Genomic DNA, 24,974 nt, shown 5'->3' with positions numbered 1-24,974 from the left:
ACTTATTGATTCCTTCCAATTATAACAACAATGGCGGATTCCGAATTACCCACTCGTCCCAAGCCCGAGGAGACCCCCGCCGGCGAGGCCCCCGCGGAGGGAGAGAGCAAGAGCGCCAGCAAGAGCGCCGCAAAGAAGGCCGCCAAGGAAAAGGCGAAGGCAGAGAAGGCAGCTCAACGCGCCGCCCAGGAACAAGCCCAGAAGGCCGCTCAAACTACCGAAGACACCGCGAAGCACCTATACGGTCCGATCCCCGAAACCGAGGATGTGATCCCGTCCACGCGATTCTCTGAGCTCTCCGAGGAGCACCACGACAAAGAGGTTACGGTCGTCGCTCGTGTGGACAATGCACGTGTGCAGAGTGCCAAGTTGGCATTCCTGATGCTTAGGCAGCAGGGACAGAAGGTGCAGGCAGTCATTGCTGCCAAGGAGCCGATCTCGAGACAGATGGTCAAGTACACGGGTGGATTGAATGTCAACTCGATTGTGCAGGTGACGGGTATCGTTAAGAAACCCGACACTCCAATTTCGTCTGCCACGATTCAGAACCTCGAACTGCACATCCAGAAAGTTTACATGATCTCTGAAGCTGCTCAGATGCTTCCTATGCAGGTCAAGGATGCGGAGCGGCCGCCTCCCGACACGACCGAGGAGGGTCCTCAGGTTGATGCCGAGGGTGCTCCTATTGTCACTCTCAAGACTCGTCTCGACAACCGTACTCTGGACCTTCAGACCGAGACCAGCCAGGCTATCACTTGGATCTCGAGCGGTGTTTCGGAGCTGTTTGCGGAGTACATGATCAAGAGTGGTTCGCGGTGGATCTTCACTCCCAAGCTGGTCGGTGCTGCTACGGAGGGCGGTAGCAATGTCTTCGAGGTCAAGTACTTCAAGAGAAACGCCTACATGGCTCAGAGTCCCCAGCTGTACAAGCAGATGTGTATTGCTGGTGACATGGAGAACGTTTTCGAAATCGCTCCTGTTTTCCGTGCCGAGGATAGCAACACCCACCGTCACTTGACTGAGGTATGTTATATGATGCTGCTTTAACTTCGCGTCCTATGCTAAATGGTAATTTAGTTCGCCGGTCTCGATTTCGAAAAGACTTTCCGCAGCCACTACCACGAAGTCCTCGAGTTCGCTGAGGACCTCCTCGTTTTCATCCTCTCCCAGCTCAAGGTGCGCTACAGCAAGCAGATCGAAACTATTCAGAAATCGTACCCCAAGGCCGGTGACTTCAAGCTCCCCAAGGACGGCAAGGCCCTGCGTCTGACCTACATGGACGGTGTGAACCTGCTCAAGGAAGCCGGCGTCGACGTCTCGGAACAAGAGCGCTTCGAGAACGACTTCAGCACTGCGATGGAGAAACAGCTGGGCCAGATCATCCGCGACAAGTACGACACCGATTTCTACGTCCTTGACAAGTTCCCCATGGCCGTGCGCCCCTTCTACACCAAGGCCGACCCCCACGACCCCCGCTTCTCCAACTCGTATGACTTCTTCATGCGTGGCGAGGAAATCATGTCCGGTGCTCAACGTATTAACGATATCAAGGAGCTGGAGGCTTCAATGGTTGCCAAGGGTGTTAACCCGAACCAGGAAGGATTCGAGGACTACCTCAATGCTTTCCGTCAGGGATGCCCGCCGCACGCTGGTGGTGGATTGGGTCTGAACCGGATTGTCATGTTCTTTTTGGGCTTGCCTAACATTCGCTTGGCCTCGTTGTTCCCTCGTGACCCTCAGCGTTTGCGTCCTTAGCTTGTATATTTACACCCGCAGGAGAAAATAATGATTATGAGTTGTTATATACTATCATTTCCGAAGTCTAAATATCCTTTATTCTCACTATCAGCAGTTCTACTCACTAGCACCTCTTACTTCCACGTACTGGCTGTATTAATGATGTTGCTCCGGACATATCGGACCATAAGCATTCAGCGACTCCGATAATCATTAAACAGACATACACCATCCCGTGCATGAAATGAGCCTCACAAGAAGAAACTATATAAAGGGAGGTAATGTAGAGAATCTGTATTCTTTATTCCTACGAATTACACTCACCTGTTGTGAAAGCCGTTGATTCCACTTGAAATGTCATTAGGAATTTACTTCTTTGGAGCACTTGCCCTTGCAAATGCCCTCTCTGGGCAAGACAACTCTTACGATGGCCGTAATGGTCCAGGTAACGATACCACCACACGACTAAACCAAGCCTTCGAGACAGCAGTGAGCAAGAAGCGCGTACCAGGCATCGCAGCCGCCACCTTCAACAGAGACGGTAGCATCACCTTCAAGCAATCCTGGGGAACAACAAGCATCGAAGACCCATCCTCGACGCCCAAAACCCATCTACAAGAATGTGGGTAGCCTCCATGACCAAAGCCGCAACAGCTAGTGCAGCACTTCAGCTAGTCGAGCAGGGAAAGTTGAGCCTCGATGATCCTGTGTTGAAGTATCTCCCGGAACTTGGAGGCTTTCAGGTTCTAGAGGGCTTTACGGACGCTGGTGAATCGATTTATCGTGCTCCCAGGACTCAAACAACAATTCGTCACCTCATGACACACACACCTCTTGGTTGAGATATACCTTCCTTGACGCCAACACTGAGCGATGGATGCAATGGCGTCGCAACGTGACTTTCATTTCGACCAGGAAAACACGAGCTGATTCTCAAGCTCCGTTCGGATTCGACGCAGGCGATAGCTACGCGTACGGCTACAACATCGACTGGCTCGGTTGGGTCGCCGAAGCCATCACCGGCGTCCTACTAGCCAGCTACTGCGAAGAACACATCCTCAAACCGCTAGGCATGCAAAACACGGATATCTACCCGCCCGACCTCGCCGATCGCCAGCATCTTGCGAACGGGACTATCACTGCAAAGCCGTGCTCAGCTTCTCCGACCAAACCAGGGGACTTTGTCGATGCAGGCGGGGGCTACCTCACCTCCACGCTTGACGACTACTCCACGTTAACGAAGGCTCGGATCCGGGTACCGGGATATTGATTCTTAGACCTGAGACGATGAGAAAGTATATCTTCACTGATCAGATCCCGCTTGCGATCCCGGGTTATCGTTCTCCTGGCTTTGAGCCGGAAGGTGACCCCATTGGGACGCTTAACTCTGTTGATCCGTCTGTCAGTAATAATGGACGTTGCTTTCTGAGATACAGAAGGGTTGGTCGAGCGCGTTTATGGTCAATAACGAAGATGTGCCAGGAGGGAGGAGGAAGGGGAGTGATGCGTGGGCTGGTATAAGTAACTTGTATTATTTGGTCGATCCGACGGCCGGGAAGTTAGGGGTTGCTTTTACGAGTCTTTCTCCGTTTCTTGATCAAGAGGTTTTGGGGTTGTTTGATACTTTGAGGGAGGTGTATGCATTGTAAGTAGTGAGCTTACTTCAAGAGTTATATACCCAGTTTCACAGTCTCATATTGTTGTAGATTAAAGAGATAACATGCTATACCTGCCATTCTGCTATATAAAACCATCCGTTAGTTATATCACTTTTCTATGCTACCACTGGTGGTACATAGTCCATATAGTTACTCCGCTGGCCCAAGCTCTGCCGAAAACCATCATGATTATCAGTCCACCTTCAACCACTCCACCAACCACCAATACAACCATGTCGCACATCCCAGACAAAAGAAAACCCTCCTCCTCAATACCAGGAGACACACCCTACAAACGATCGCGAGTCTCCTACGCAGACGACGACAACGAAGAGTACGCCTCGCAGTCACCCGCCGCCATGACCCACGAACGCCCGCGAAACAACCCTCTCTACGGACAAAAGAGCGCGTTTCCGGGCCTTGATGTTGATGCGGAGGGGGAGCTGTTTTATGGCCCTGCGGAGGATGGTTTGGAGTATTTGAGGATGGTCCGGTGAGTGCTCTTTTTTGTTTACCTGGCTGGCTGTTTTACACACTTGCTAAATGTTGGCTGTTTGCGTTTTTGGTTTATTGAAGGTTGTGGTTGAGACGACGCAAAAGAAGATATTGAGACTAATAGCTTCTATCGCGGACTCACAGGTCCGAAGCAAATTCGCTACCGTTGCTATTTACCGCGCCGAAGACTCAGACGACAGAAACACAGACGATCCAAACCGAGCAAACCACAACAGAAGAACAAGTCAACGACACATGTGAAGAATCTACACACCATGAAGACCATGAAGGAACCTACGTTGACGGCGTCTTCGTCGCGCGCAGCACGCCCGCCGCACTCCCAACATCACCACCCTCTGTATACCCCGAAGCCCAACAATCGTACTACACCCTCCTCCATCACCGCTTTCTCCTCCTCCGCTCAATCCTAAAATGTACACCTCCACCAACCTCCATCCCTCTCCTCGACGACTCCCACCCGATCTCCCTCCCGCGACACTCCAAAATCGCGCGCAAAGAATGGCGCAGTCTACTACTCTCCGTCGACCCGCAGACTGTTCAACTAGCGTGCATGGATATGGAAAGTGTACTCGGTGTACTGGGGATCATGGCGAGGCTTATGTCGGAGAATGTGAGGAGTGGGGATATTGTGAGGATAAGGCGGATCGGGGCTTGGGCTTGGGGGTTGCTGGGGAAGTGTAGGGAGGTTGGGCAGTTGGGAACGGAGGAGGTTGGGGAGATTAGGGATTTGGGGAAGAGGGCTGTGAAGATTCTGGGGAAGATGAGAGAGGATGAACGTGCGGTGCAGGAGGAGGATCAGGAGTCGGTTGATGATGAGGACCAGGATGAGGAGCATGTTGGGGAGCAGATTGAGGAAACAGAAACAGCCGACAGTGAACAAGCTGCGTCTGCTGAAAGCGAAGCGCCGGATCACGACATGAAAGACGCCGGAGCGGAGAATACAACCGATGAACTAGAAGCAGCCAAGGCGCGACTTCAGGCAAAAATCCAGGGGAACGTGGACGAGGATTGTCAGGTGCAAACACATTCTGACACAGAGGAAAATCCTGGTGAGGTGGCCATGCAGACTCGAGCTATGCTGGATATGATCATCACGGTGGTAGGCGAGTACTACGGACAGAGAGATCTGTTGGAGGCCAGGGAGATATGGCAGAGTATTCAGATACCCAAGCAAGCATACCACTAGAACTGCATAATACTATCAATAATAACTATATTATCCTCTGTTCAGGTACGGGTCTCGATGTAGGAACCCGTGATGCCGTGGCGTCATTGTTCAGGCGCCGCTCGTCCAACAGACCGACTCCTTATCACCAGAACACATCACCGTTGCATCCACCAACACAACCATGTCGCTACTATAATAATAACAACAACCCCCTATCATACAGCTCAAAAAAGAAAAAGAAAAAGAAAAAAACAAATTCCACGCAAGATAACACAGACTCACCATGCCCACCCTCGAAATCTCCATCCCAACCACTTCCCTCTCCCCAACATCCCCCCCCTACACCCTGTACAACATCACCCTCCGCCTCCCTCTACGCTCCTTCACACTCTCAAAACGCTACTCCGACTTTTCCTCCTTCCACACAGCTCTTACCTCCCAAACAACCTCCCCACCACCATCCCCCCTCCCCCCGAAATCCTGGTTCGCAAACACCGTCTCCAACGCATCCCTCCGCGAAGAACGCCGCATAGGACTCGAATCCTACCTCCGCGCAATAAACAATGACCCAGATCCTCAGTGGCGCAACTCCAGCGCCTGGCGCGCCTTCCTGAACCTACCGAATACCCCATCAGGCGCGACAGGCACCAACGGTTCACATACGACGTCCGCACGGCTCCATGCGGCGATAACTGATCCAGCGGCTGCGTCGGGGCCCGGTGGAGGCGGGAAGGCGATTACGGATCCGACGCTGTGGCTTGATTGTTTCCGGGATATGAAGGCGCATTTGCACGATGCACGACTGCAACTCACGCGGCGGGACCAAGAGACCACGCCGCAGAAGCAGCATGAGAGTTCGGCGATGGCGAAGAGTGCGCTTGTGCGTGCAGGATCGCTAATCGCGGCCTTGGAGGAAGGGTTGAAGAATCTGGGGGACATGTCGTCTTCGAAGGGGAAGAATGGGGGCGATAGTCGAAGTCAAAGCCGGGAACGGAAGGGGAATGGCTGGAGCGATGGGGTTGTTCTTGGTGATGGGGAGCTGCGACGACGGAAGGATCTTCTTGTGAATGCGCGGAAGGAGAAGGATGGGTTGGAGGACTTGTTGAATGCAATGGCTGCTAAGGGGAGGATTGATAATGCCGTTGCATCGCTTGAGGATAAAGAGGCGCTTGTTGGGAGTGCGAGAACTCGCAAACCGGCTCGTTCGGGGAGAGTCCTTGGTAAAGAAACAGAGCGGACGCGCGAGTTGGATAATCAGGGTGTGTTGCAGTTACAGAGGGAGACGATGCAGGATCAGGATCTGGGTTTGGAGGAGTTGAGGAAGATCGTGGCGAGGCAGAAGGAGTTGGGGATTGCAATTAATGGCGAGTTGCAGGTTCAGAATGATCTGCTAAGGTTGGCGGATGAGGATGCTGATCGGTATGTGACTTCGATTCTCGTTTGCATAGAGAATGATGCTAACCAGCTGACTTTACAGGTTACAAGGAAAGCTTGATATCAGCAAGAAGAGGTTGGGGAAGATCTCTTGAGTTCATTACTGGCGTTCGTTCCAAGATCTATTATGGGCATATGACTATCATTAACCAGTTAAGACCAATCCTAATAGAGCTATCCAATGATTCCTTACCCAACACCAAGCTGTTTATAGCCATGACCTCATTTCGAAGACATGAACTGAAACAATTAGCACGTACTCTGTAGATCATGCTAGGGCATCAGATGCTCACCTCCTTAGCCTCATCCTCCGTGACCTCAGACCGATCAGACTGGTTCCGATCAATCAACCCAATCTTACTTCTCCGAATAAGCCACCACAGCTCCCGTCGATCGCCACCAAGCTCCTCCTTCAATAACTTTCCCTTAAGATGTTTCAGAAGATCGTTGTACAAAGCCGGCTCTTCGTAGGATATCAACTCATCGCGCATGACACCTAGACCCTCGACAACACGGTCATAGTTGGCATCGCCAAGACTGTTCCTGACCTGATCTTCGACAATGGCCGTCATCTGCTTCACGGCCTCGCTGATGGTGTCGACGTTCTCTGCGTGCGACAGCGTTTGCTTGAATTCTGGAATGGCATTTGTAGGTGAGATCTTAGCGCGCTTCTCTTGATGCAGTAGAGCGTCGACATCAAGACCAGAGAGCGGCTTTTCAGTTTCGCGGGTGCGCTTGCGTCCCTTTGCCTTGGGTGGTACTGTAAGGTTGTTAGTATGTGCATAGATAGGCGGACGGTCAATAGCTGACCTTTCTTGACATCGGCTGCATCCGCCAACCTATCGAGGTACTTCTTTGCTCTTTGCACTGCGTCCGCTGGTGGTTGAGAGAATTTTGTCAGAATGTCAGCCGGCGGTGGTAGGGGCTCGTTCGGATGGGTTGCCCGGAAACGGATTGCTGAATCGATTCTGTGCAGGATTGGTGAGAAGGCGTCTTCTATTGGGAACGTTTCGACAGGTTTCCTGCAAATGTTAGCCCAGCCCAGCTCACACAAAACCAGATCCACGCACCCATCCTCATCCTCATCAACAAGTTCCATACTATCAACATATTTGCTCATCGCATTAAGCAAGTCATCATTGGGAAGATTCCGGTGCTCTGTGACAACCTTTCCTGAAACAGTGATGACCTTGTCCAGTGGCGGGAAGCGGTATGTACGGACGTCCTCGGTAAACGGTAGCTGTACTTCTAAGAGGCATTCGTAATCCGGTTCGATTGATGGGCAAAGCAACACCATGAGCGGAGGCTTGTTCTCCTTTGCTACCAACCGCGCGACAGCATAGCACTCCAACTCGAATAGGGCATGGATGAATGAAGAAAGGCCCAGCGCGGCCGCGTCGTTAGTACGTTCGGGGATGATGATATTGGTGGTCGACATGTGCATATAACGGTCGTACTAGAGGAAATGTAAGTGCCTGAGTATTACCTTTATCGGTCAACACACCTTGTCACTCTGTACGAAGCCAACCAAATCCATGGCCATAGGTGCTTCAAGTGTCGTGATGTTCTGGTCAGTTTCATCGATATGTACGGCGGTCCGTCCATATTCGTAGCCTTTGGCAAGCTCATCCCGTTCGACTTCAACCTTTCCTCCCGGTGCATTCTCATCCTTGATCTGATAGGTTCTCACGAATCTCACACTGGTCAAATCGCTGCCGTCTCCGGATTGAGTATCTCGGGTCGCACCGACGGTGACAGACGACTGAACAGATCCGGGACCCTCTTGAGTTTCTGAGGTGTCCGAGCGAGGAACAAACGAACTGGCTGTCGGAGGCTTCGCAACGTACGTTCGATAATATCTCTCCACGGGGATCTTGATGGCATTTTTATAATTCTCCGGATCTCCAAGCTGAAGATACCCTTTGAAGGTTGCCATACTTCGTGTTTGCTTCACTCGGGGGATCTCCATTTCCGAAATGGCTTGCTCTAATGTTCCGTAGGCACCGTCGCATTCTTCAACAAGGCCTCGCAGGAGGGCTTCGTTTTCTGCCTGCAGAGTTGACGAGTATTGTCAGTCGAGCCAAACACGAAACGAACAGGGCCAACGGACCTTTCTTGGGTCTTTGTCCTCCTCCTTGAAGCCATACTCCGGATCGTCGAAGTCAACACCACTGATGGGGGTTAGCATTGGTCACTGTGCAGTTCCTCAAACACTCACAGAACAACAAGTTCGATGTTATCTTCCTTGATCTTGCTGGTAATTTGATCGAGGCCCTCAGTGCTCATGTGACCTTGTCCATTCGTGACCAGGACGATCTTCCTCTTATACTTGAGCTTCTTGCATTGGACGATGATCATCTGGATGGCTAAAATGAGAGCGGATATAGCTGACGGGCCAAGTTAATATCCAAAAGCTTGACCCAGACCAAAATGTGATATATTCCTTACCATCACCACTATCAGTATTGCTAGGTTGTATCTCTTCACGCAGCCTCTTGATATCCGGCATGAGCATCCTAATCCGTTAGCCTTGGAGTTATCAACAACAGTTGAGAACAGGAAGAACACACTGGTTGATTTCCTGTAATACGAAGAGATTCTCAAAGTGCTCATCATCCTGCAGCTCATTTGCAGTCTCTATCCCTTGTATTAGCAAGTATTCTAGTGCCGTATCAGGTATAGCCCTCACCGTCTGTCCTCAGACCAACCACCCCAACCATAGCCGTCTTCCGCCCCGTAGCCACCTGCAGACCCATTATCAGCAAGAATATATGAGCCGGTCTAACCAAGCAATCACACCGTAGCCGTAATCCTATCCCAAACATAGCGCATACTCCATTGTAAATCCGTCACTGACCGTCCCTGACGGCGCTCCCCCATCGACTGGCCGACATCGACGATATACACCGTAGCTTCTTTCTCAGCCATTGCCACTGCGAGGGAGTATAATAGTGTAGCAGCGACCAGAACGAAGGAGAGGGAGGAGACTCAGTAAATAAGAAAAAGCGATGCGAAACACGTGCTCCAGGCAGCAGACGCGCGATATTTCCCGTTTAGGTTGGAGGCGGAACACGAAAGCACATGACATCATCTGACTAGCCGCGTGATCTTTGTACATCTTGTCGTGGGCTTAAAAAACTTTAGTGTATAAGGCGTGGAAATAGAATATCCAAATGAAGGTGCGTGGCCATAAGATATCCGATCTCCCCACCCAAACACCTGCATCTCCGCAGCAAGTGACATCCGACTGCGTTCCTCTTTCACATAATACAGTCACATAGATCTAGTTCGTTTGAGACCGCCAAAATGACTGATCCTCGACCGTACCACATTCTCAGGTTAGTTACTCGATTCCTATTAGCTATGGCCATCATGCGCTAACTCCTGCCAGCTATGGCACTCTGCTGGGTGTCCAGGTCTATCAGGTATGATGACATCTACCTGGACAATCAAACATACAAGCTAAGGGCCTCCACTAGTCCTTCGTCTCAGGCGTGATTGCCTTTAGGGCTCTGCCACGCCCTCAGTTCGCCCAGCTGCAGACCGCAACCTTCCCCATCTACTTCTCTCTGCAGTCAGCCCTCCCCGTCGTGGTTGCTCTGACTGCCAGTAAAGGCAGCCAGGCACTCGGGATCTCCGGGCTTTTGGCTCCGGAGAACCGACTTAATACGCTACTGCCGATGGCTACTGCGGTGGTGACGGGACTCGCCAATCAATTTATTCTGCGCCCGCTCACGGTGAACGTGATGCGGGAGCGGAAGAAGCAGGGTATGTGTTGCTTGAACCTATCAAAAATGTCAGTTGAGAACATATCTGACTGGGATTCAGAAACCCGTGATGGCAAGAAGAGTTACGATCCCCCTCCTCACTCCAAGCAAATGCAGGCTTTGAACAAGAAGTTTGGTAAGGTTCATGGAGTGTCGAGCTTGCTCAATCTGGTCACTCTCCTTGCTACCGTTTATTATGGTGTGGTTATTGGTAAACAATTATCGTGATTTTCTGGAAAGTGTACATAGCAACAGAGGAGCGTCTTGTTAATCCTAACATAAGCGCAAATATCAAGTCTGGTCTTAGAGCAACATTCAATTTGTATACTAAAAAGCGTAATCTATACGCTCATACTGCCCGAAGGAAGAATAACACATTCACTTGTAAGTTAGCTGGTGGCCATGTCAGAATCGACCACATCCACGTCTCGAATTTGTGTCATTTCCACAAATCAGTCTTCCTGGCATGTTTCGAGAATTCCTGGTATGCAATATAGATAGCTGTATGGTCGTTCCCGCTTTTAATATGTCGTCAAATCCCGAAGCGACGAACAGTCGAATGAGCTCATCAAAGCTATTGGCGATGTCTTTATTATAGCGCTCCTCGTAACGGGAGGCCAATTGACTCGCATGCCGGTCTAGGTGCCCAATAGTTGGTTTGTGGTCTGCGGCTGTTAGTATTGATACATTTCCGAAAGAGAGGGTATATATGATTGACTCACTAATGTTCAGGATTTCTTCTGGGGCCAAACCGTAGAGGTATCTAAAGACTTCTGTATCAGTTCGTGCATCGGAACTTAGATATAAATTTCTTGCATCGAAGACGGCATCACCAGAGTGAACCAATTTAGTTGCAGTCCGGATTTCCATGTCATCAGGGTCTTCAGCTCTATTCAACTAGTCTCTCGATGATAGTTGCATGAGGAAAATATGGACAATGCGTCCCTATTTATGCGAGGGTTCAAGTATTCATTTTCGATAAAAGCGAGCTGTCAATGCGGATCAATACAACCGCAAGTGCTCGAGACAACGAATTTACAAAAATAGCACATAGAGTCTATCAATGTGGCCTTTGATCTGTCAGTTGATTTTCATATACGTTTCTTTGTGTCTCTTTGACGAGTCCCTCTTTTGCGTAAGGGGCCCAACAAAAGATATTCTAATCGCCCGCCATAGATAACGCAGTTATACAATGCAAATATAGTTTCTTTCTTGTTTTTTTTTTTTTTTAGTTTGACAGCTCCTCTTTCTTTTTCAGTTTTTGGTTGTGTGATAAAAGACGTTTAGAAAAAATATGAACAGGCTGAAGAGCCTGAGTAGCTTGGTTATTCATAGTGAACCGGTTGTGCCTCGCTGGTCGAACAGCGTCAACGACTTCGCTTCTTGTTGAGCACTACTTGTTGCTACTACCATTGTGACTCCAAAGAGATTTACAGAAAGCATTCATTCATTCCTATTTGAGAAACAAGTTTTTCCCGTTTCACAGGATCTATCCAAATACAAACCGACACACCAAAGTCACGAGGAAGTCAACGTTGTAGTCCTGGTCAAGCCAAGAACCAAATAGGTCTACCAAGAGGAACGATCGGTCATTGCAGTCCCACTTTGGCCATTCATTGAAGCGGAATTCGCTTTAACCCGGTTTGCGCACCGCATCTTCACTCTCTCACGCCGAATTTCCCGCGCCTTGTCAAATTCCTCTGCAGTCATTGCGTGACGATCCGACGCCATCACCCACTGAGACAATGACTGGGGCTGCAAGTGAGTAGTTTCACGAATGCGCTCACTCATATTGCTCAAACCTGTTCCTTCATTGCTGGAGATCGAACGCACAGTGTGAAACTCGTCAACTAGAGAGACTGAACCCTGAGAAAGTGACGCCACCGGTCTCGAATTTAGAAGCTCATCCATATGCTTCAAGGTGCCGTTGAGGCTGTTGTGCACTTCCTTGGCTTGCTGGAGTATCTCTTGAAATTCATCACATTGGCCGCGAATTTCTGCAGGGCCTGGGAGAGTCTGGCGCACTTGCTCGAGCTCTTCTAGGTAGTCCTTCACCCAGGAGGCCTGTCTATCGAATTCGCTTTGGATAAGCAACTCGAGCTTCTCGCGAAATGCACCCATCTCCTGGCTGATAACATCGTCTGGACGGAAGGAGGCTAGATCCTGGTGAATGCGCTCCTGCTGTGCTGAAATATGTCTAACAATATCATCGAGTGTTTGATCAATCGCATAGGATGCCAGGTCGATCTTTCGCTGGAGGGAAGCTCTTCTGGATCGAACCTCGTTGGTGAAGCTCATGATTTCAGCGTCGGCTGTCCGCACATCTCGCCAATAAACGAATGCAACAAACAGCACGCTCACGAGAATGATGGGTAATCCCAGGAGCACCACAATCCTGGAAAAGCTTTGGGCTGCCGACCATATCTGCGATGAGAATCCTACATACCGAGTGCGGTCCGCAATCAAATCTAAGTACTGAGTGTCACGGAAGATCCAACGATCAGACCCATTCCAGTCAGCAACCAGCGGCACGATATGGGTCTCATATCCTGTCATATCATCCGTGGGAGTGTTGGGGTTGGTCAAAGCAGAGTCCACAACAGAATCAGATTTGGGCTCAGGCGAAGTCAAGGCTAATACAGCAAACGTTGTATCATACTGCAGCTCTGTGTTTTCAAAAGAGTCGTTTGCGTAAGCGACTGGAAAGAATCTGTCAACCATCATCCCGAAATGGCTCAAGACATACCCCTTGCTCAGGCCGTCTTGCAGTCGATCGACGCCTGTCAGGGGAATGGATTGGAAATAGCCAAATATAGCCATGAGGATTGAAAACATAGTAAGACCGAAGAAATCCATTGCAAGATTAATATCTACTTGTATGGAGGAAGTTCGTATAGCAGAGTGTAAAAAGAGTAGTCCTGCGAGAAATGGGAGTAAAGAGGTTTATGAGCGTCCTAGTAATGTTGAAGAATATATACCAGGTTATGATATATTCCCAAAGAGCATTGTTTAAGATTAGGCAGATGAGACAGCTAGCTTTGTCTTCTGCTTGAGCAAAGAGTGTTAGATGTACGCATCTTGCCATCAAAGAGCTTGTATATCCAGATGGACATGAGCTCCGATAGTGAAAGTGATCCCCAAAATAACACTTCCTGAACAACTATAATACGCGACATAATATAGCCAGTACAAATGTGGACAGTATGCCATCTCAGGTAGTGGTTGTTGAATGGTGATGTGACCCAGCCTTACATTGTGCGGCATTTATCGACCTTTTCCTCTTTCCTGCAAGTTTATCTTTTCTCTTTTGCATTGATGTTGTCTTTCTTGCTTTCAACATTTCAAGTGCCTTGTCTGCAGCAGTATACCGATGGCAGATGGATACCTGCTTTTAGAACAGGGAAAAGTATACGATTACAGATACATGAAAGGATGCAATTCAATTGAGTTCAATAGATCCGAAGAAGTTCCGAGCGATGACAGTTTTATGGGTTTTGTACATCTATAAGCAGCGAGGGGCTTTTGCAGATCTATGCAGATATTTATGCTTTCAGACAGGTACGAGATACATCCGATCACTGCAGAATACAATGAAGTCAAAACTGGATAGCAAACACTTACTGCTAGCACTAACAGCCGGGTCAACAAAACCTCACACTCTAACACGATTGATGTCACACAGAAAGATAACACAAAAATTCAATTTGTCTGAACGCGCGCAGAAATGTCCGGAAAAGGGATATGGACTGAGCTGAAGTGGATTGCGGCGAGGGATGGCGAGACCTGCATTCCAGCCACGGGCCAGGATCCGGATCTCCCTTTCCAATTCAAGACATGCCCTTGCCGATTCGAGACATGATAAACTCCCGAGATCGATTATCGAATTGCTTTCGGCTTAATCCCCGGATTCAGCGTGGAGACGCTTGGATGTGAAGGGCGAGATGGAGGTGCGTGCAAGTGTCCTTATAAACCACAGGTAATCTAGCATTCAGATGGTATCTGCCAAATTCGATCAACGCTCTCTTTTGCGCACATATTTTTTATCATATCTGGTCTGACTTACCGCAGCCATGGCATTCGCTGGTCTCCTCTGTATGACAGCGTTTGCCCAGGCTGCCCAGGTCCATTACACCTGGGACTTGACCTGGGCGCCTGGATCTCCGAATGGCGTGCAACGAGACCTGATCTTTATCAATGACCGGTTTCCAGGGCCACCATTGTACGCTGATGAGGGCGACGATGTGATTGTATGGATTAAATACCTCATGATTATGACCATCCTTGCTAACTGTAAACAGGTTGAAGTAACCAACCATACGCCATTCAATACGACCGTGCACTTCCATGGAATTGAGTATGTGATTTACAGTGATTCTCTCTACTTATGTACCTAACAGGAAATAGACAACGAGGCACTCCACGTTCTGATGGGGTCCCGGGCCTGACCCAATTCCCCATTGAGCCCGAGGCCAAGTACGTCTACAAGTGGCATGCAAATAACTATGGAACATACTGGTAAGAGCTTGTCTGCTCTACTCATCCCCGAGCAGAACTGATTCACGCAGGTACCATTCTCACGATTCATCACTACTTCTCGATGGTCTCTATGGAGCCATCCATATCAGGTGCGTGAAAATCCTTGAGAACACGGGTTTGAACTGGACTTAAGACTTTTGCAGACCATCTCCAGATCGGGAAAATCCATTCTCAAAGATTTCCAATGATCCCGGTGATCTCAAGGCAATGAGAGAAGCCGAGCAAAACCCGATATTAGTCGTTCTTTCCGACTGGGATCACCTGACAGGACCAGAATATATGCAGGCAATGGAAGACACCGGTTACGATATTTTGTACGTACAGACCATCAACTGCCAATTTTCAGATGCTAACACAGCCAAGCTGCTCGGACAGTATCCTCGTTAATGGCATGGGATCTGTATATTGCAAAGATCCGGAGGAACTGACTTCGTATCAGCCAGCGCAAGTTCAGGAGGTCGTCAACGCTACTTTGACTGACAAGGGGTAAGCTATAAGTCCTTTTTGTCTAAAGACAGGATTGTATTCTGATGTGATTAGATGCGTGCCTTTCGTGACCAGCCTACAAGGAGACTGGGAGCATCACCCCGATAATCTCCCTCCTGGTCTAAACTCTGGCTGCGAACCGAGCGAAGGACCCCAGGCCGGGTTCTCTGTGGATGCATCGCAGAAATGGGCAAGCTTCAACTTCATCAGTGCGGCTGGTGTTAAGGCTCTTGTGGCCTCCATTGACGAGCACCCCTTATACGTCTATGAAGTGGACGGGCGGTATATCGAGCCTCAATTGGCCCACTCCATTGAAATATACAACGGAGAGCGCTACTCGGCTATGGTCAAACTTGACAAAGAGCCTGCTTCCTATACGATGCGTGTCGCGAGCACTGGGGCTCAGCAAGTGATCTCGGGCTATGGCACGGTTACCTACCAGGGAGGCGAGAGCAACCAGCGTGAGTCGGAAGCGTACATCAACTATGGCGGAGCCCCCGTTTCGGACTCCGTAAAGCCGCTGGATACCAGCAACTTGCCACCATTCCCGCCTATTCATCCACCACAAAGGGCCGATGACTTCCATCTCCTGACGCTGGGCCGAGTTGGCACCTCGTGGCAATGGACTTTGGATGGAACAGAGCTCTTCCCGGCAGACCTAGATGCGCTATATCCGATTATTCGCGATCCAGACAGCCTACAACTCGCAGATGCGCTCAAGATAAAGACCATAAACGGCACTTGGGTTGACCTGGTTTACCAGTTAGAAATCGACGAGCCGACAGTCGTGCAGCCTCCGCACCCGATGCACAAGCATTCCAACAAAGCATTTATCATTGGCCGGGGAACAGGAAAGTTCCAGTGGTCAGATGTTAAGGAAGCAATGCGGCAGCACCCCGAAAACTTCTTCCTGAACAATCCGCTGTACCGGGACACGTTTGTCACGTCTGCCGCTGGGGAGTCGTGGTTGGCAATTCGATACCAGGTTGTCAACCCGGGGCCGTTCTTCCTACATTGCCACACAGAGACTCATCTACACGGCGGAATGGGAGTGGTACTGCTGGACGGTATTGATGTATGGCCGGGAGTGCCGGAGGAATATCTCTACCAGTAGACTTTCTGACCTATCTATTTCTATTTTGCGGCGTTTGGATCCGGGGCTTAGTTCAATAGATCGGTGTGTGTTTACAATGGTAGCCGCCCTTGTTAGGGACAGTTATCCGTGTTCAGGTCTTACCGCAATGCAATATGCTAGATATATGCAAGGAGAGAATGCCACATTCCTCCGCGAGCTGAACTGCCCAATTTGATTTCCGAATACAGGTACACAGCGACCATTCCCAGATACCGGAATTCAAGCTGTGTGGGCTCCTAGTAACTCAGCTGTCCTTTGTTTACGATGCATTTGTAACCTTGTATATATCCTATCCTCGTCCGGTTTTCTCTACCGTTTCCATCCTCTGCTAGGTTTCTTAGTGCTGAACAATTCATTAATTCGGCGATATTATTGTTTACTTTGTTTAATTGATTTAATATACTAGTTTCAATTCCGCTTTGAGATACTGGCCACTCGTCATGGCCAAAGCAGCCGTGCTCTTCGGCCTCTCCTGGCTAGCCCAGTCGGCACTCGCCAAAGACGTCCATCTTTCCTGGAACATCACCTGGGTTAACGCAGCTCCTAATGGCCACTCGCGTCCCGTGATTGGAATTAACGGAGAATGGCCTTGTCCACAGGTTGATGTCGACTTGGGTGATCGGTTGATCGTGGATGTATATAATGGTCTGGGGAACCAGACGACCGGTATCCATTGGCATGGATTCCGGCAGTATATGACGGGGACGATGGATGGGTCTTCGGATGTTACCCAATGTCCGCTTGCTCCTGGGAGTAAGATGACTTATGATTTTATGGTATGCTTACCCTTTTTGGAAGATAGAGCACGCGGTTAACACGGTACAGGCAAACCAAACGGGAACATATTGGTACCACTCGCATAACATGGGCCAGTATCCAGACGGCCTTCGTGGTTCTCTCATCGTTCACGATCCTGTGCCTCCGATCGGATTTGACGACGAATTCACACTGACCTTCACCGACTGGTACAACGAGCAAATGCCAACACTCCTGAACATCTACCAGTCCGAGGCAAATGGTGATGCATATGGTGGCCGTGAGCCGCTTCCCAATGCAACACTGATCAACGATGCATCTGACGCTAAGATTAAGGTCGAACCCAACAAGACGTATCTCGTACACATCGTCTGTCTGGGCAATTGGCCTGGGCATACATGGTTCTTTGAGGGTCATGACATGACCGTCGTCGAGGTGGACGGTGTCTATACTGTACCGTACCCAGTATCTGACAAGAAGCTGCGTATCACAACTGGGCAGCGTATGAGTGTCCTGATCCGTACGAAGCCCGATATCAGTCGCAACTATGCCATCTGGGATACTACGGATGTCAACATGATGTTCTTCTACGAACACCGAGATATCCCAGCGGGCTTTAACCCTAATGCTACTGCGTGGCTCGTCTACGATGAGGCAAAGGAGCTACCGCCGGCACCACCCGTTCACAACCTCGATCCTAGCTTGGACTTCATCGATGATGTGGAGTTTGTTCCCCTCGACAGGGAGCCGCTTCTGGAGCCTGTCGACAAGCAAATCATATTACACACGGGATCTGCCGAGATCAATGGCGTATCACGGTTTACCATCAACCGCCAGACGTATAGGGCACCGGAAGTGCCGACACTATACACTGCGTTGACAGCAGATGACCCCATGGACGAGGCGATATACGGACAGGTCAACCCAATGGTCGTGAACTATGGCGAGGTCGTCGAGATTGTGATCAACAACCACCACTCAAACTTGCACCCGTGGCATCTACATGGGCACCGGTTCCAGGTTCTGCAGCGGTCCGCTGTAGACGGGGGCATGTTTAATGGATACTTCACCAATATCTCATCGTCGCCTGTCCAGCGCGATACGATCATGGTGCAGAATAACGGCCACAGTGTTATCCGCTTCCGTGCCGATAACCCAGATAAGTTTCCCAACACCAATCGCAATTGAACAACAAAGCTGACATGCCATACGAATCTGGCTGCTGCATTGTCATATTGAATGGCACGTTGAGTCCGGCTTAGTTGCGACTTTGATTGAAGCCCCCGAGCATATCAACATGACGATCCCGAATGATCACAAGCAGATTTGTTCTAGCTATGGAGCGCCTACGTCCGGTAATGCAAACGGAAACACTGGGGATAGTGTGACCGTGCCCCAGCTTACCCCGGGTAATGACGGGTGAGTATTCCTCTTTGGATGATATGATGGATAGCAGTTAACATGATCAGGGCTTCCTACCCGAGTGAAGATGAGAACTCCGGCGTAGCAGATACTGCCAACCCTCCAGCTGCGAATCCGCCGGCCCCAAGTTCCCAAGTTTCAAGCGCTCCAGCTGTGGCACCTCAGCCCACTACAGTAGGTACAATTGTCACAAAGTCTGACTATATCACGCCTGATCCTACATTCGAACCTACTCCGGAGTCCAGCTCTCCCGTTCCAGACACACCAGCTCCGAACTCCCCAGCTGCACCTGAGCCAGCTCCTCCCGCGACTACCAACTATATCATGCCCGACCTAACTCAATCCACTCCTGAGTCCACTGAGCCCTCCACACCCGAGCCTACCCACGAGTCTCCCCCTACCCATACAGGTCCCAGGCCAAGGCCCACACATGAGTGGCCTGGCGCCGCGCCTTTCTGGCAGCCGAAACCTCATGACCATGAGGGCGATTGGCATAGTGAGGGAGGACCTGCACCACCGAAGCCCGAGAACACTCTTATTGCTCCGGCCGTTCAAGATGATGACTTCTCGTTGCTGGACTTTCTCCGCAAAGCGGAAGAGTAAGTAAAAGGGGACCGATGGATTGCAGTTATTGAATGGTGTTTGGGAAATTTTATTATCGGGAAGAATTAATTTAGTATTACTTTTGTTGATGTATCGGGGAGTGAAGTGTGTATATATACTAGTTTTGGAGGAAAGGGACTTGTGCAATCAATCAATCCCCTTTTGTATCTGGTAGTTAGAACCAAGCTAGGAATCAAAATCTGGGCTGAGTTTCTTCCATGAGTGGTACAGATTGCTATATTTTTGAGGTATCAGGCGAAGCGAAGTACATCAATGGTCCTTAACCTATCTATGTATGCATCGCTTGTAAGTTGTTTGCCATATGTATTACATCCATCACATCCATCATTTCTGGTTCTTCACGACAACCTCAGAATACAAGGATTTCGTAATAGTGAAGTGTGACTTCAATATTCTCTTGACTGTATGCTAATGCTGCCCAATCATACTCAATTCTTCACATCCTTCTTCCCCAGAACTTCTTCCAACCACTGGTAAGACACCGGTAAACTGTTCGGGTATCCCATATGTGGCAGACCCTCGAAGAACCGTCCTTCCTTGGGCGAGCTACCATGATTGAACAGGACAAGGCAGTCCTCGATAGGAGTAACACCGTCGTTAACGCCGTTCAGAAGCAGAAGTCGACAGCTGGGCTGGTCGACAATACCAGTCTCGACGAGAGAGAACTTCTTCTGTGCATGTTTGGCGAAGTCGGCATCGTTGTCGTAACCGTACTTCTTTGCCCAGGCTGGGGTTAACCTATTGTATGTTAGTTTGTAAAATGTCTTTGGTGGGTGAAAGGACGCACAAGAACGGATATTCATGGTCATTCACTTTGCTCAACCACTCCGGATCCAAGAAGTAGTGACTTCCCGGTCCATGGGCAATAGCACCAGCCAATCTCGCACGGTGCGTATGCGCAGCGCGAATAGCGTAGAAACCACCCGCGCTCAATCCCCAAACAACAACTTTGTTGGTGTCTAACTCGGGCCTCGACGCCATGTAATCAAGCACACTGCTCAGCAACCGATCTGGTGAGTCCGGATCCGCCGCATCAGCAGGACAATCCGCCGTCCCTGGAATCTCACAAACAACGGCCGCCCAGCCGCGCGAGATGATCTCATGCGTACGCTGGCTGTTATCAGGTCTGTAGCCATCAAGACCTGTCAACAGCAGCACAACGGGGACGGGGTTACCTGCGCGAGCCTCGTCAGGGAAGCGCGTGTAGATAGGGATATGCTCGCCATCGATAGAGGAGCGGTGAGTGTGCGGAATGATGATTTCATTGATGGTGGGCTTCCAGAAGGAGGCGGCTTTCAGGTAGACCTGTTTCTGGCGGTTGAAAGCATGCCATTTGATATCATTTTTGTCGTTTTTGTTCGTGTAATCAATATAGGGGAAGCGGGAGATACGGTAGACAACGGCAGCGCGGCGAAGATAGTCGGATGCTTTGTCAGTTTGGTTGTTGCGGATGGCTTCCTCGGCTTTCTTTTCGAGGTTCGAGGCGACTGGAAGGAAAGTGTGGGTATATTCATTTGTGGCTGCGTCATTAATGTTTTTCTGGTCTTGTTAGAAATGTTAATTGGAGATATAGTGTCTCCTTTGCTTACCCCAATCAAGTGCTGAAAGATAGGCTCAAAGTCCTCGATGCTGCCATCGTGGAAGGGGTAGATGGATTTCTCGCACTGTCATTGTCAGTATATGTTTGGAAGTAGCTAAATTGGAGCAACACATACGGCAAACTTCCAACGAGACTCCCACAAGACCTTGATAGAACCCTTGTGGGGGTAAACAGTGTTGAACTTCTCTCCGAGGATCCAACCCATTGTGACTGTAGAGTTACTGAAGTGTATCCGATAGTAGTCAAAATAACCAATATAGCGCTTTAAGTACTCCCATAAAGCCTACTCTTCTGCATGCAGCAGCGCACTGCTTGCAAGAATACGAGGAGGCCGAGAATGTACACTTTCCTATTTCGGAAAGTCTATAACATGCCTGCCTTCGGTAATGATGTACGAACCCGGGTTCGTGTTAGTCGTTTTTGGTTAGCATCGATATCATTTGTCGATCTGAGATCGATGACCGTTCTCTTTCCATGTGCGGTTGGGAAACAATCATATTGAGTTTCTTTTTTTTTTTTTTCCAATGGGCATGGTAGAATCCAATGGAATTGTTGAGTGTAGACCGCGTCGAGAACGTCAGCTGAAACTGGCATACAAGCTGCATCTACTGAGACAAATTCTGAGACACTGTTCTAGGTATTTGGAATCAATTCTACAGAGTACGTGGATGAATGCTCAATTGCATAGTGCACTGTACGTTGCTTGTTCAGGATGATTATACGTCAATTATGTCAACCCTATGTATTAATATCATTCCAGAGACTATAACAACATGCCAATGCAGATGACATTCTCCCTTAGATGTTCGCTCCACCATTAACCGGAATAATTTGCCCTACATGACTCACATTAGCATGGTGCACCTACAAGATAGTAGAAATGCAAAAAAACTCACCATTGATCCATTCACCCTCAGGACTGGCCAGCAGGCAAACCACGCGGCCAATGTCCTCCGGTACTCCACACCGGCTCAGCGGACTTCCATTAGCAAGGGCAGTCTCGATATCATCCAACGATGACCCCTTGTCGCAGCCAGGGGCATAACGCCACGAATTCTGCAACCACATGTCACTTTTTACCCCCGCAGGAGCAATCGTGTTGACTGTGCATTTCTTCTTTCCAAAGTCTGCCGCAAAGCAGCGCGTAAATCCCTCAACCGCCGCCTTGCTTCCTGCATACAGTGCGTGTCCGGGGACACCCACACCGGCGGCGATAGACGACATGAGAATCACACGGCCACCAGGGGAAATGTAGTCGTAGGCGTTCTTGGCGACAAAGAACTGTGCGCGGGTGTTGAGGTCGAAGACATCGTTGAAGGCCTCAAGGGTTGTCTCGGGCAGCGGCATGAAGGACTCGCGGCCAGAGTTGGAGACGACGATATCCAGACGACCGAAATGAGCGGTGACCTGCTTAAAGAGGCTTTCGATTTCCTCGAGCTTGGTCAGGTCCGCTTGGAAGGCGGCTGCTTGTGCGCCTGTTGCGGCGATGGTGTCGACCACTTTCTGGGCAGAGTCGCGGCTGTGGGCGTAGTTGATGGCGACTTGGGCACCTCGATGGGCGAGCTCCGTTGCGATTCCGGCGCCAATGCCACGGCCACCGCCGGTGACGAGGGCGACTTTGCCGGTGAAGGTCTGGGGAGTGAGGGCAACCATTGTGAAGTGCAGGTAGGTGTAGGAATGTAGATGTGTCAATGTCTTGCTTCTCTGTAGGGATTTACGAGCCTTATATAGATATACTGTACCGAAAGCGAAATACCAAACAAGAATGTATTGTCTCAGTGCCTGTTCTCAGATACGACACGATTCCGAAAGCGGTAATAATAGATCTGACCGCATGCAGATACGCTTGGAATGTTTATATTTAAGCACCGCTGACGGCTACGTTTACTCCGCTATCAATATGCTAATTTTTTATTTTCTCTTTGCCTTTCTGCTTCATCCCATCATGGCGAAGACTCAAGTCGAATTTCACGGTGAGTTTACACCACAGAAGTATACGTTTCACCGCTAATTGTCTAGATTTCCTGGACCTGCAAAAGGTCGTCTTCGACTGGGCTGACAGCTATGACTCCAAAGTAAGGAACTCTTGATTCATATGGCAGAGTTGTCGCTAATTATCCAGGACTGGGACCGTCTCCGCGGTATCGTCGCCCCGAACCTCACCGTCGACTATACCCAAATCGGCCTCCGAAAATGGGACCCCATGCCTGCTGAGGAGTACCTCCAGATGGTATCCAGCCCCGACTTCCTTGGCGACCCGACAATTAAGACGCAACATCTACTGGGTGCCACTGTTTGGGAGAAGATTTCGGATGACTTTGTCATTGGCCACCACCAGCTGCGAGCGGCGCACCTGGTCTATACTGATCCTGGGTTGAGTGAGGTGAAGCTTAAGGGGCATTCGCATGCGACGAATGAGCATTACTACCGGAAGGTAGATGGGGTGTGGAAGTTTGCGGGCTTGAAACCGACGGTGAGGTTCAATGAGGACCGGTTTGATGATGTTTTTAAGGCGACGCAGTGATTTCTTTATCATTCTTCTTATTTGTCTAAAATTAGACGACAGTACCTAAGGAAGCTGAATAGTTGCAACCTTCCCTTGCTCCGTAAACATACCATCAACCGGCGCAGTGATACCCCCGTTTGTACCGACATAGAGCTTCTTCCCCTTCAGGACACAGGATGTCGGCCCTGGCAATTCCCTCGACGACTTACCTCCAGCAATAGTTTCAACCTTCCCATTTGGTGAGATCTTGGTAATTGAGTTCTCCGCGTTCGTGGCCATGTACGCTGTACCATCCACATCCAGATCAAAATTATCCAGAGCGGTACCGCTGGCGATTATCTCGAACGGCCCTATAGCTTCTCCGTGCGCATTGATAGCTACCCGTCGGAACTCCTCTCTCGTAGTACTTGCGTAGTACAAAAAGCCGTTTTGAACCCGGATACCGTTGACCCCCATCGGCGGCGCGTTCGGTGCGGGCAACATCGATTCGTGCTCGATGGCTTTGGCATATTCGTTCGTGCGGAGGTTAACGCGCCATATTGCGCCGTCTGGACTATCCGCAATCAGGAGTAGATCCCCGTATTTAATCACAGCACTCAATGCCTTCGCTTCAGGAATAGCCACCAACGGAGACACCGCCGGTTCACGTCCGCTGACATCCAGCTTCCATATCTCAAACGACCCTGGGATCGACGAGAAACTAGTCGCGTCGAAGCTACCGGTCACCACGGCGAAGATGTCTGATTCAGGGTGTACCTCGGCAATGCCAAAGCAGCTGGTTATGGTAGAGTTGCCGTAGCTGAAATCGTGCACGACAGTTCCGATTTTGGTAAATGGGTCGACGGACCAGACTTGGGGAAAGTCGATTCGCGTGAGAAGTATATGGCCATTTTTTCGGATGACGAGGTTATCGATGAAGGCGCCTTTGTTGGGGAATTGGTAGAGTGTCAGCACGGACGCGGCGAGGGCCCAAGTGAGGAGGGCAAGGAAGGTGAGGGTGCGGAGGAACATGGCGGTGGTCACGGATGCAATTGGATTGGCGTCGTGATTTAATGGGTTAATACTCTACTTGTTTGTTATATACTGAGTGCGGTCTAGGCATTCCAGTGGTTATTGATGGTAGTATATCCCTGGATTCCTGTGAGCATTCCGATTCAAGAGTGTTCGCTATATAGGATAGGCTGATACATACTGTCTGGAAATAGCTTCCAGAAGCTAATACAACTAAAATTGAGAGATATGGAGTACAGAATCGCATTGTGAAACCACTCCCCCATTCATGATTATGATAGTGCCAGATTCTGTCGCTGGTTTGCTCAAAGGATGCCCTAGCTCCCCAGGCCCATCCCAGACAGATTAAGACTTTATAATAGGCCAGGATATTCCTTCATTCTGCCTGTATCAATCAGAACAAATCTTCTCTTTGAATCCTTTATAGTCAGACCGTAGAGGAATTCCACGTGATTCATTCAGCCCTTGTCCGTTTTGATTCCATTTTTGCTTTTTGTTCTCGTTCGTGTCGACCTCCTTCGTTGTCCTTTATTTCAACATCCGGCCTTTGTCTCGAGTTTTTTATGCGTAGGTTGCCATATAGCTCTATTGTGCTCAAATAATTGATTTCTCTTTGTA

At 49.7% G+C, this 24,974-nt stretch overlaps 14 protein-coding genes across 14 annotated transcripts; 9 read left to right on the top strand and 5 right to left on the bottom strand.

The window, feature by feature from the left end:
- Positions 1 to 30: 30 nt before the first annotated feature.
- Positions 31 to 1,755, top strand: dps1 (putative aspartyl-tRNA synthetase Dps1; the record flags this gene model as incomplete). The annotated part of the gene is made up of 2 exons (XM_043285178.1): positions 31 to 1,023; positions 1,078 to 1,755. The coding sequence occupies 2 exons, from the start codon at positions 31 to 33 to the stop codon at positions 1,753 to 1,755; spliced, it is 1,671 nt and encodes a 556-aa protein (XP_043133896.1).
- A 336-nt stretch (positions 1,756 to 2,091) lies between these two features.
- ACHE_20831A (uncharacterized protein) lies at positions 2,092 to 3,007 on the top strand (the record flags this gene model as incomplete). The annotated part of the gene is made up of 2 exons (XM_043285177.1): positions 2,092 to 2,359; positions 2,676 to 3,007. 2 exons carry the CDS (start codon positions 2,092 to 2,094, stop codon positions 3,005 to 3,007), a joined length of 600 nt encoding a protein of 199 aa, XP_043133895.1.
- Positions 3,008 to 3,628: 621 nt separating this feature from the next.
- Positions 3,629 to 5,097, top strand: ACHE_20830A (uncharacterized protein; the record flags this gene model as incomplete). Its single annotated transcript, XM_043285176.1, has 2 exons — positions 3,629 to 3,888; positions 4,035 to 5,097. 2 exons carry the CDS (start codon positions 3,629 to 3,631, stop codon positions 5,095 to 5,097), a joined length of 1,323 nt encoding a protein of 440 aa, XP_043133894.1.
- Positions 5,098 to 5,362: 265 nt separating this feature from the next.
- ACHE_20829A (Qc-SNARE protein) lies at positions 5,363 to 6,608 on the top strand (the record flags this gene model as incomplete). The annotated part of the gene is made up of 2 exons (XM_043285175.1): positions 5,363 to 6,498; positions 6,557 to 6,608. The coding sequence occupies 2 exons, from the start codon at positions 5,363 to 5,365 to the stop codon at positions 6,606 to 6,608; spliced, it is 1,188 nt and encodes a 395-aa protein (XP_043133893.1).
- A 186-nt stretch (positions 6,609 to 6,794) lies between these two features.
- On the bottom strand, positions 6,795 to 9,441 carry KU80 (ATP-dependent DNA helicase 2 subunit KU80; the record flags this gene model as incomplete). Its single annotated transcript, XM_043285173.1, has 10 exons — positions 6,795 to 7,273; positions 7,324 to 7,535; positions 7,584 to 7,969; positions 8,018 to 8,563; positions 8,624 to 8,684; positions 8,732 to 8,900; positions 8,962 to 9,029; positions 9,084 to 9,150; positions 9,203 to 9,257; positions 9,313 to 9,441. 10 exons carry the CDS (start codon positions 9,439 to 9,441, stop codon positions 6,795 to 6,797), a joined length of 2,172 nt encoding a protein of 723 aa, XP_043133892.1.
- Positions 9,442 to 9,819: 378 nt separating this feature from the next.
- ACHE_20827A (DUF4149 domain-containing protein) lies at positions 9,820 to 10,508 on the top strand (the record flags this gene model as incomplete). The annotated part of the gene is made up of 3 exons (XM_043285172.1): positions 9,820 to 9,851; positions 9,905 to 9,938; positions 9,993 to 10,508. 3 exons carry the CDS (start codon positions 9,820 to 9,822, stop codon positions 10,506 to 10,508), a joined length of 582 nt encoding a protein of 193 aa, XP_043133891.1.
- Positions 10,509 to 11,849: 1,341 nt separating this feature from the next.
- Positions 11,850 to 13,136, bottom strand: ACHE_20826S (uncharacterized protein; the record flags this gene model as incomplete). The annotated part of the gene is made up of 1 exon (XM_043285171.1): positions 11,850 to 13,136. The coding sequence occupies one exon, from the start codon at positions 13,134 to 13,136 to the stop codon at positions 11,850 to 11,852; it is 1,287 nt and encodes a 428-aa protein (XP_043133890.1).
- A 1,214-nt stretch (positions 13,137 to 14,350) lies between these two features.
- Positions 14,351 to 16,416, top strand: abr2 (laccase abr2; the record flags this gene model as incomplete). The annotated part of the gene is made up of 7 exons (XM_043285170.1): positions 14,351 to 14,527; positions 14,579 to 14,634; positions 14,685 to 14,795; positions 14,846 to 14,905; positions 14,960 to 15,130; positions 15,180 to 15,302; positions 15,357 to 16,416. The coding sequence occupies 7 exons, from the start codon at positions 14,351 to 14,353 to the stop codon at positions 16,414 to 16,416; spliced, it is 1,758 nt and encodes a 585-aa protein (XP_043133889.1).
- Positions 16,417 to 16,877: 461 nt separating this feature from the next.
- Positions 16,878 to 18,381, top strand: abr1 (multicopper oxidase abr1; the record flags this gene model as incomplete). Its single annotated transcript, XM_043285169.1, has 2 exons — positions 16,878 to 17,213; positions 17,263 to 18,381. The coding sequence occupies 2 exons, from the start codon at positions 16,878 to 16,880 to the stop codon at positions 18,379 to 18,381; spliced, it is 1,455 nt and encodes a 484-aa protein (XP_043133888.1).
- A 109-nt stretch (positions 18,382 to 18,490) lies between these two features.
- ACHE_20823A (uncharacterized protein) lies at positions 18,491 to 19,218 on the top strand (the record flags this gene model as incomplete). Its single annotated transcript, XM_043285168.1, has 2 exons — positions 18,491 to 18,612; positions 18,663 to 19,218. 2 exons carry the CDS (start codon positions 18,491 to 18,493, stop codon positions 19,216 to 19,218), a joined length of 678 nt encoding a protein of 225 aa, XP_043133887.1.
- A 449-nt stretch (positions 19,219 to 19,667) lies between these two features.
- On the bottom strand, positions 19,668 to 21,044 carry ayg1 (heptaketide hydrolyase ayg1; the record flags this gene model as incomplete). The annotated part of the gene is made up of 4 exons (XM_043285167.1): positions 19,668 to 19,977; positions 20,027 to 20,778; positions 20,829 to 20,903; positions 20,955 to 21,044. The coding sequence occupies 4 exons, from the start codon at positions 21,042 to 21,044 to the stop codon at positions 19,668 to 19,670; spliced, it is 1,227 nt and encodes a 408-aa protein (XP_043133886.1).
- A 593-nt stretch (positions 21,045 to 21,637) lies between these two features.
- Positions 21,638 to 22,492, bottom strand: arp2 (hydroxynaphthalene reductase arp2; the record flags this gene model as incomplete). Its single annotated transcript, XM_043285166.1, has 2 exons — positions 21,638 to 21,675; positions 21,736 to 22,492. The coding sequence occupies 2 exons, from the start codon at positions 22,490 to 22,492 to the stop codon at positions 21,638 to 21,640; spliced, it is 795 nt and encodes a 264-aa protein (XP_043133885.1).
- Positions 22,493 to 22,784: 292 nt separating this feature from the next.
- Positions 22,785 to 23,363, top strand: arp1 (scytalone dehydratase arp1; the record flags this gene model as incomplete). Its single annotated transcript, XM_043285165.1, has 3 exons — positions 22,785 to 22,812; positions 22,859 to 22,914; positions 22,962 to 23,363. 3 exons carry the CDS (start codon positions 22,785 to 22,787, stop codon positions 23,361 to 23,363), a joined length of 486 nt encoding a protein of 161 aa, XP_043133884.1.
- A 45-nt stretch (positions 23,364 to 23,408) lies between these two features.
- ACHE_20819S (uncharacterized protein) lies at positions 23,409 to 24,356 on the bottom strand (the record flags this gene model as incomplete). Its single annotated transcript, XM_043285164.1, has 1 exon — positions 23,409 to 24,356. The coding sequence occupies one exon, from the start codon at positions 24,354 to 24,356 to the stop codon at positions 23,409 to 23,411; it is 948 nt and encodes a 315-aa protein (XP_043133883.1).
- Between the last annotated feature and the right edge of the window lie 618 nt (positions 24,357 to 24,974).

The sequence above is a fragment of the Aspergillus chevalieri genome, chromosome 2, assembly GCF_016861735.1.
Source record: "Aspergillus chevalieri M1 DNA, chromosome 2, nearly complete sequence".
In the NCBI taxonomy this organism is placed as follows: domain Eukaryota; kingdom Fungi; phylum Ascomycota; class Eurotiomycetes; order Eurotiales; family Aspergillaceae; genus Aspergillus; species Aspergillus chevalieri.
This window is presented reverse-complemented; position numbering and strand designations above follow the sequence as displayed.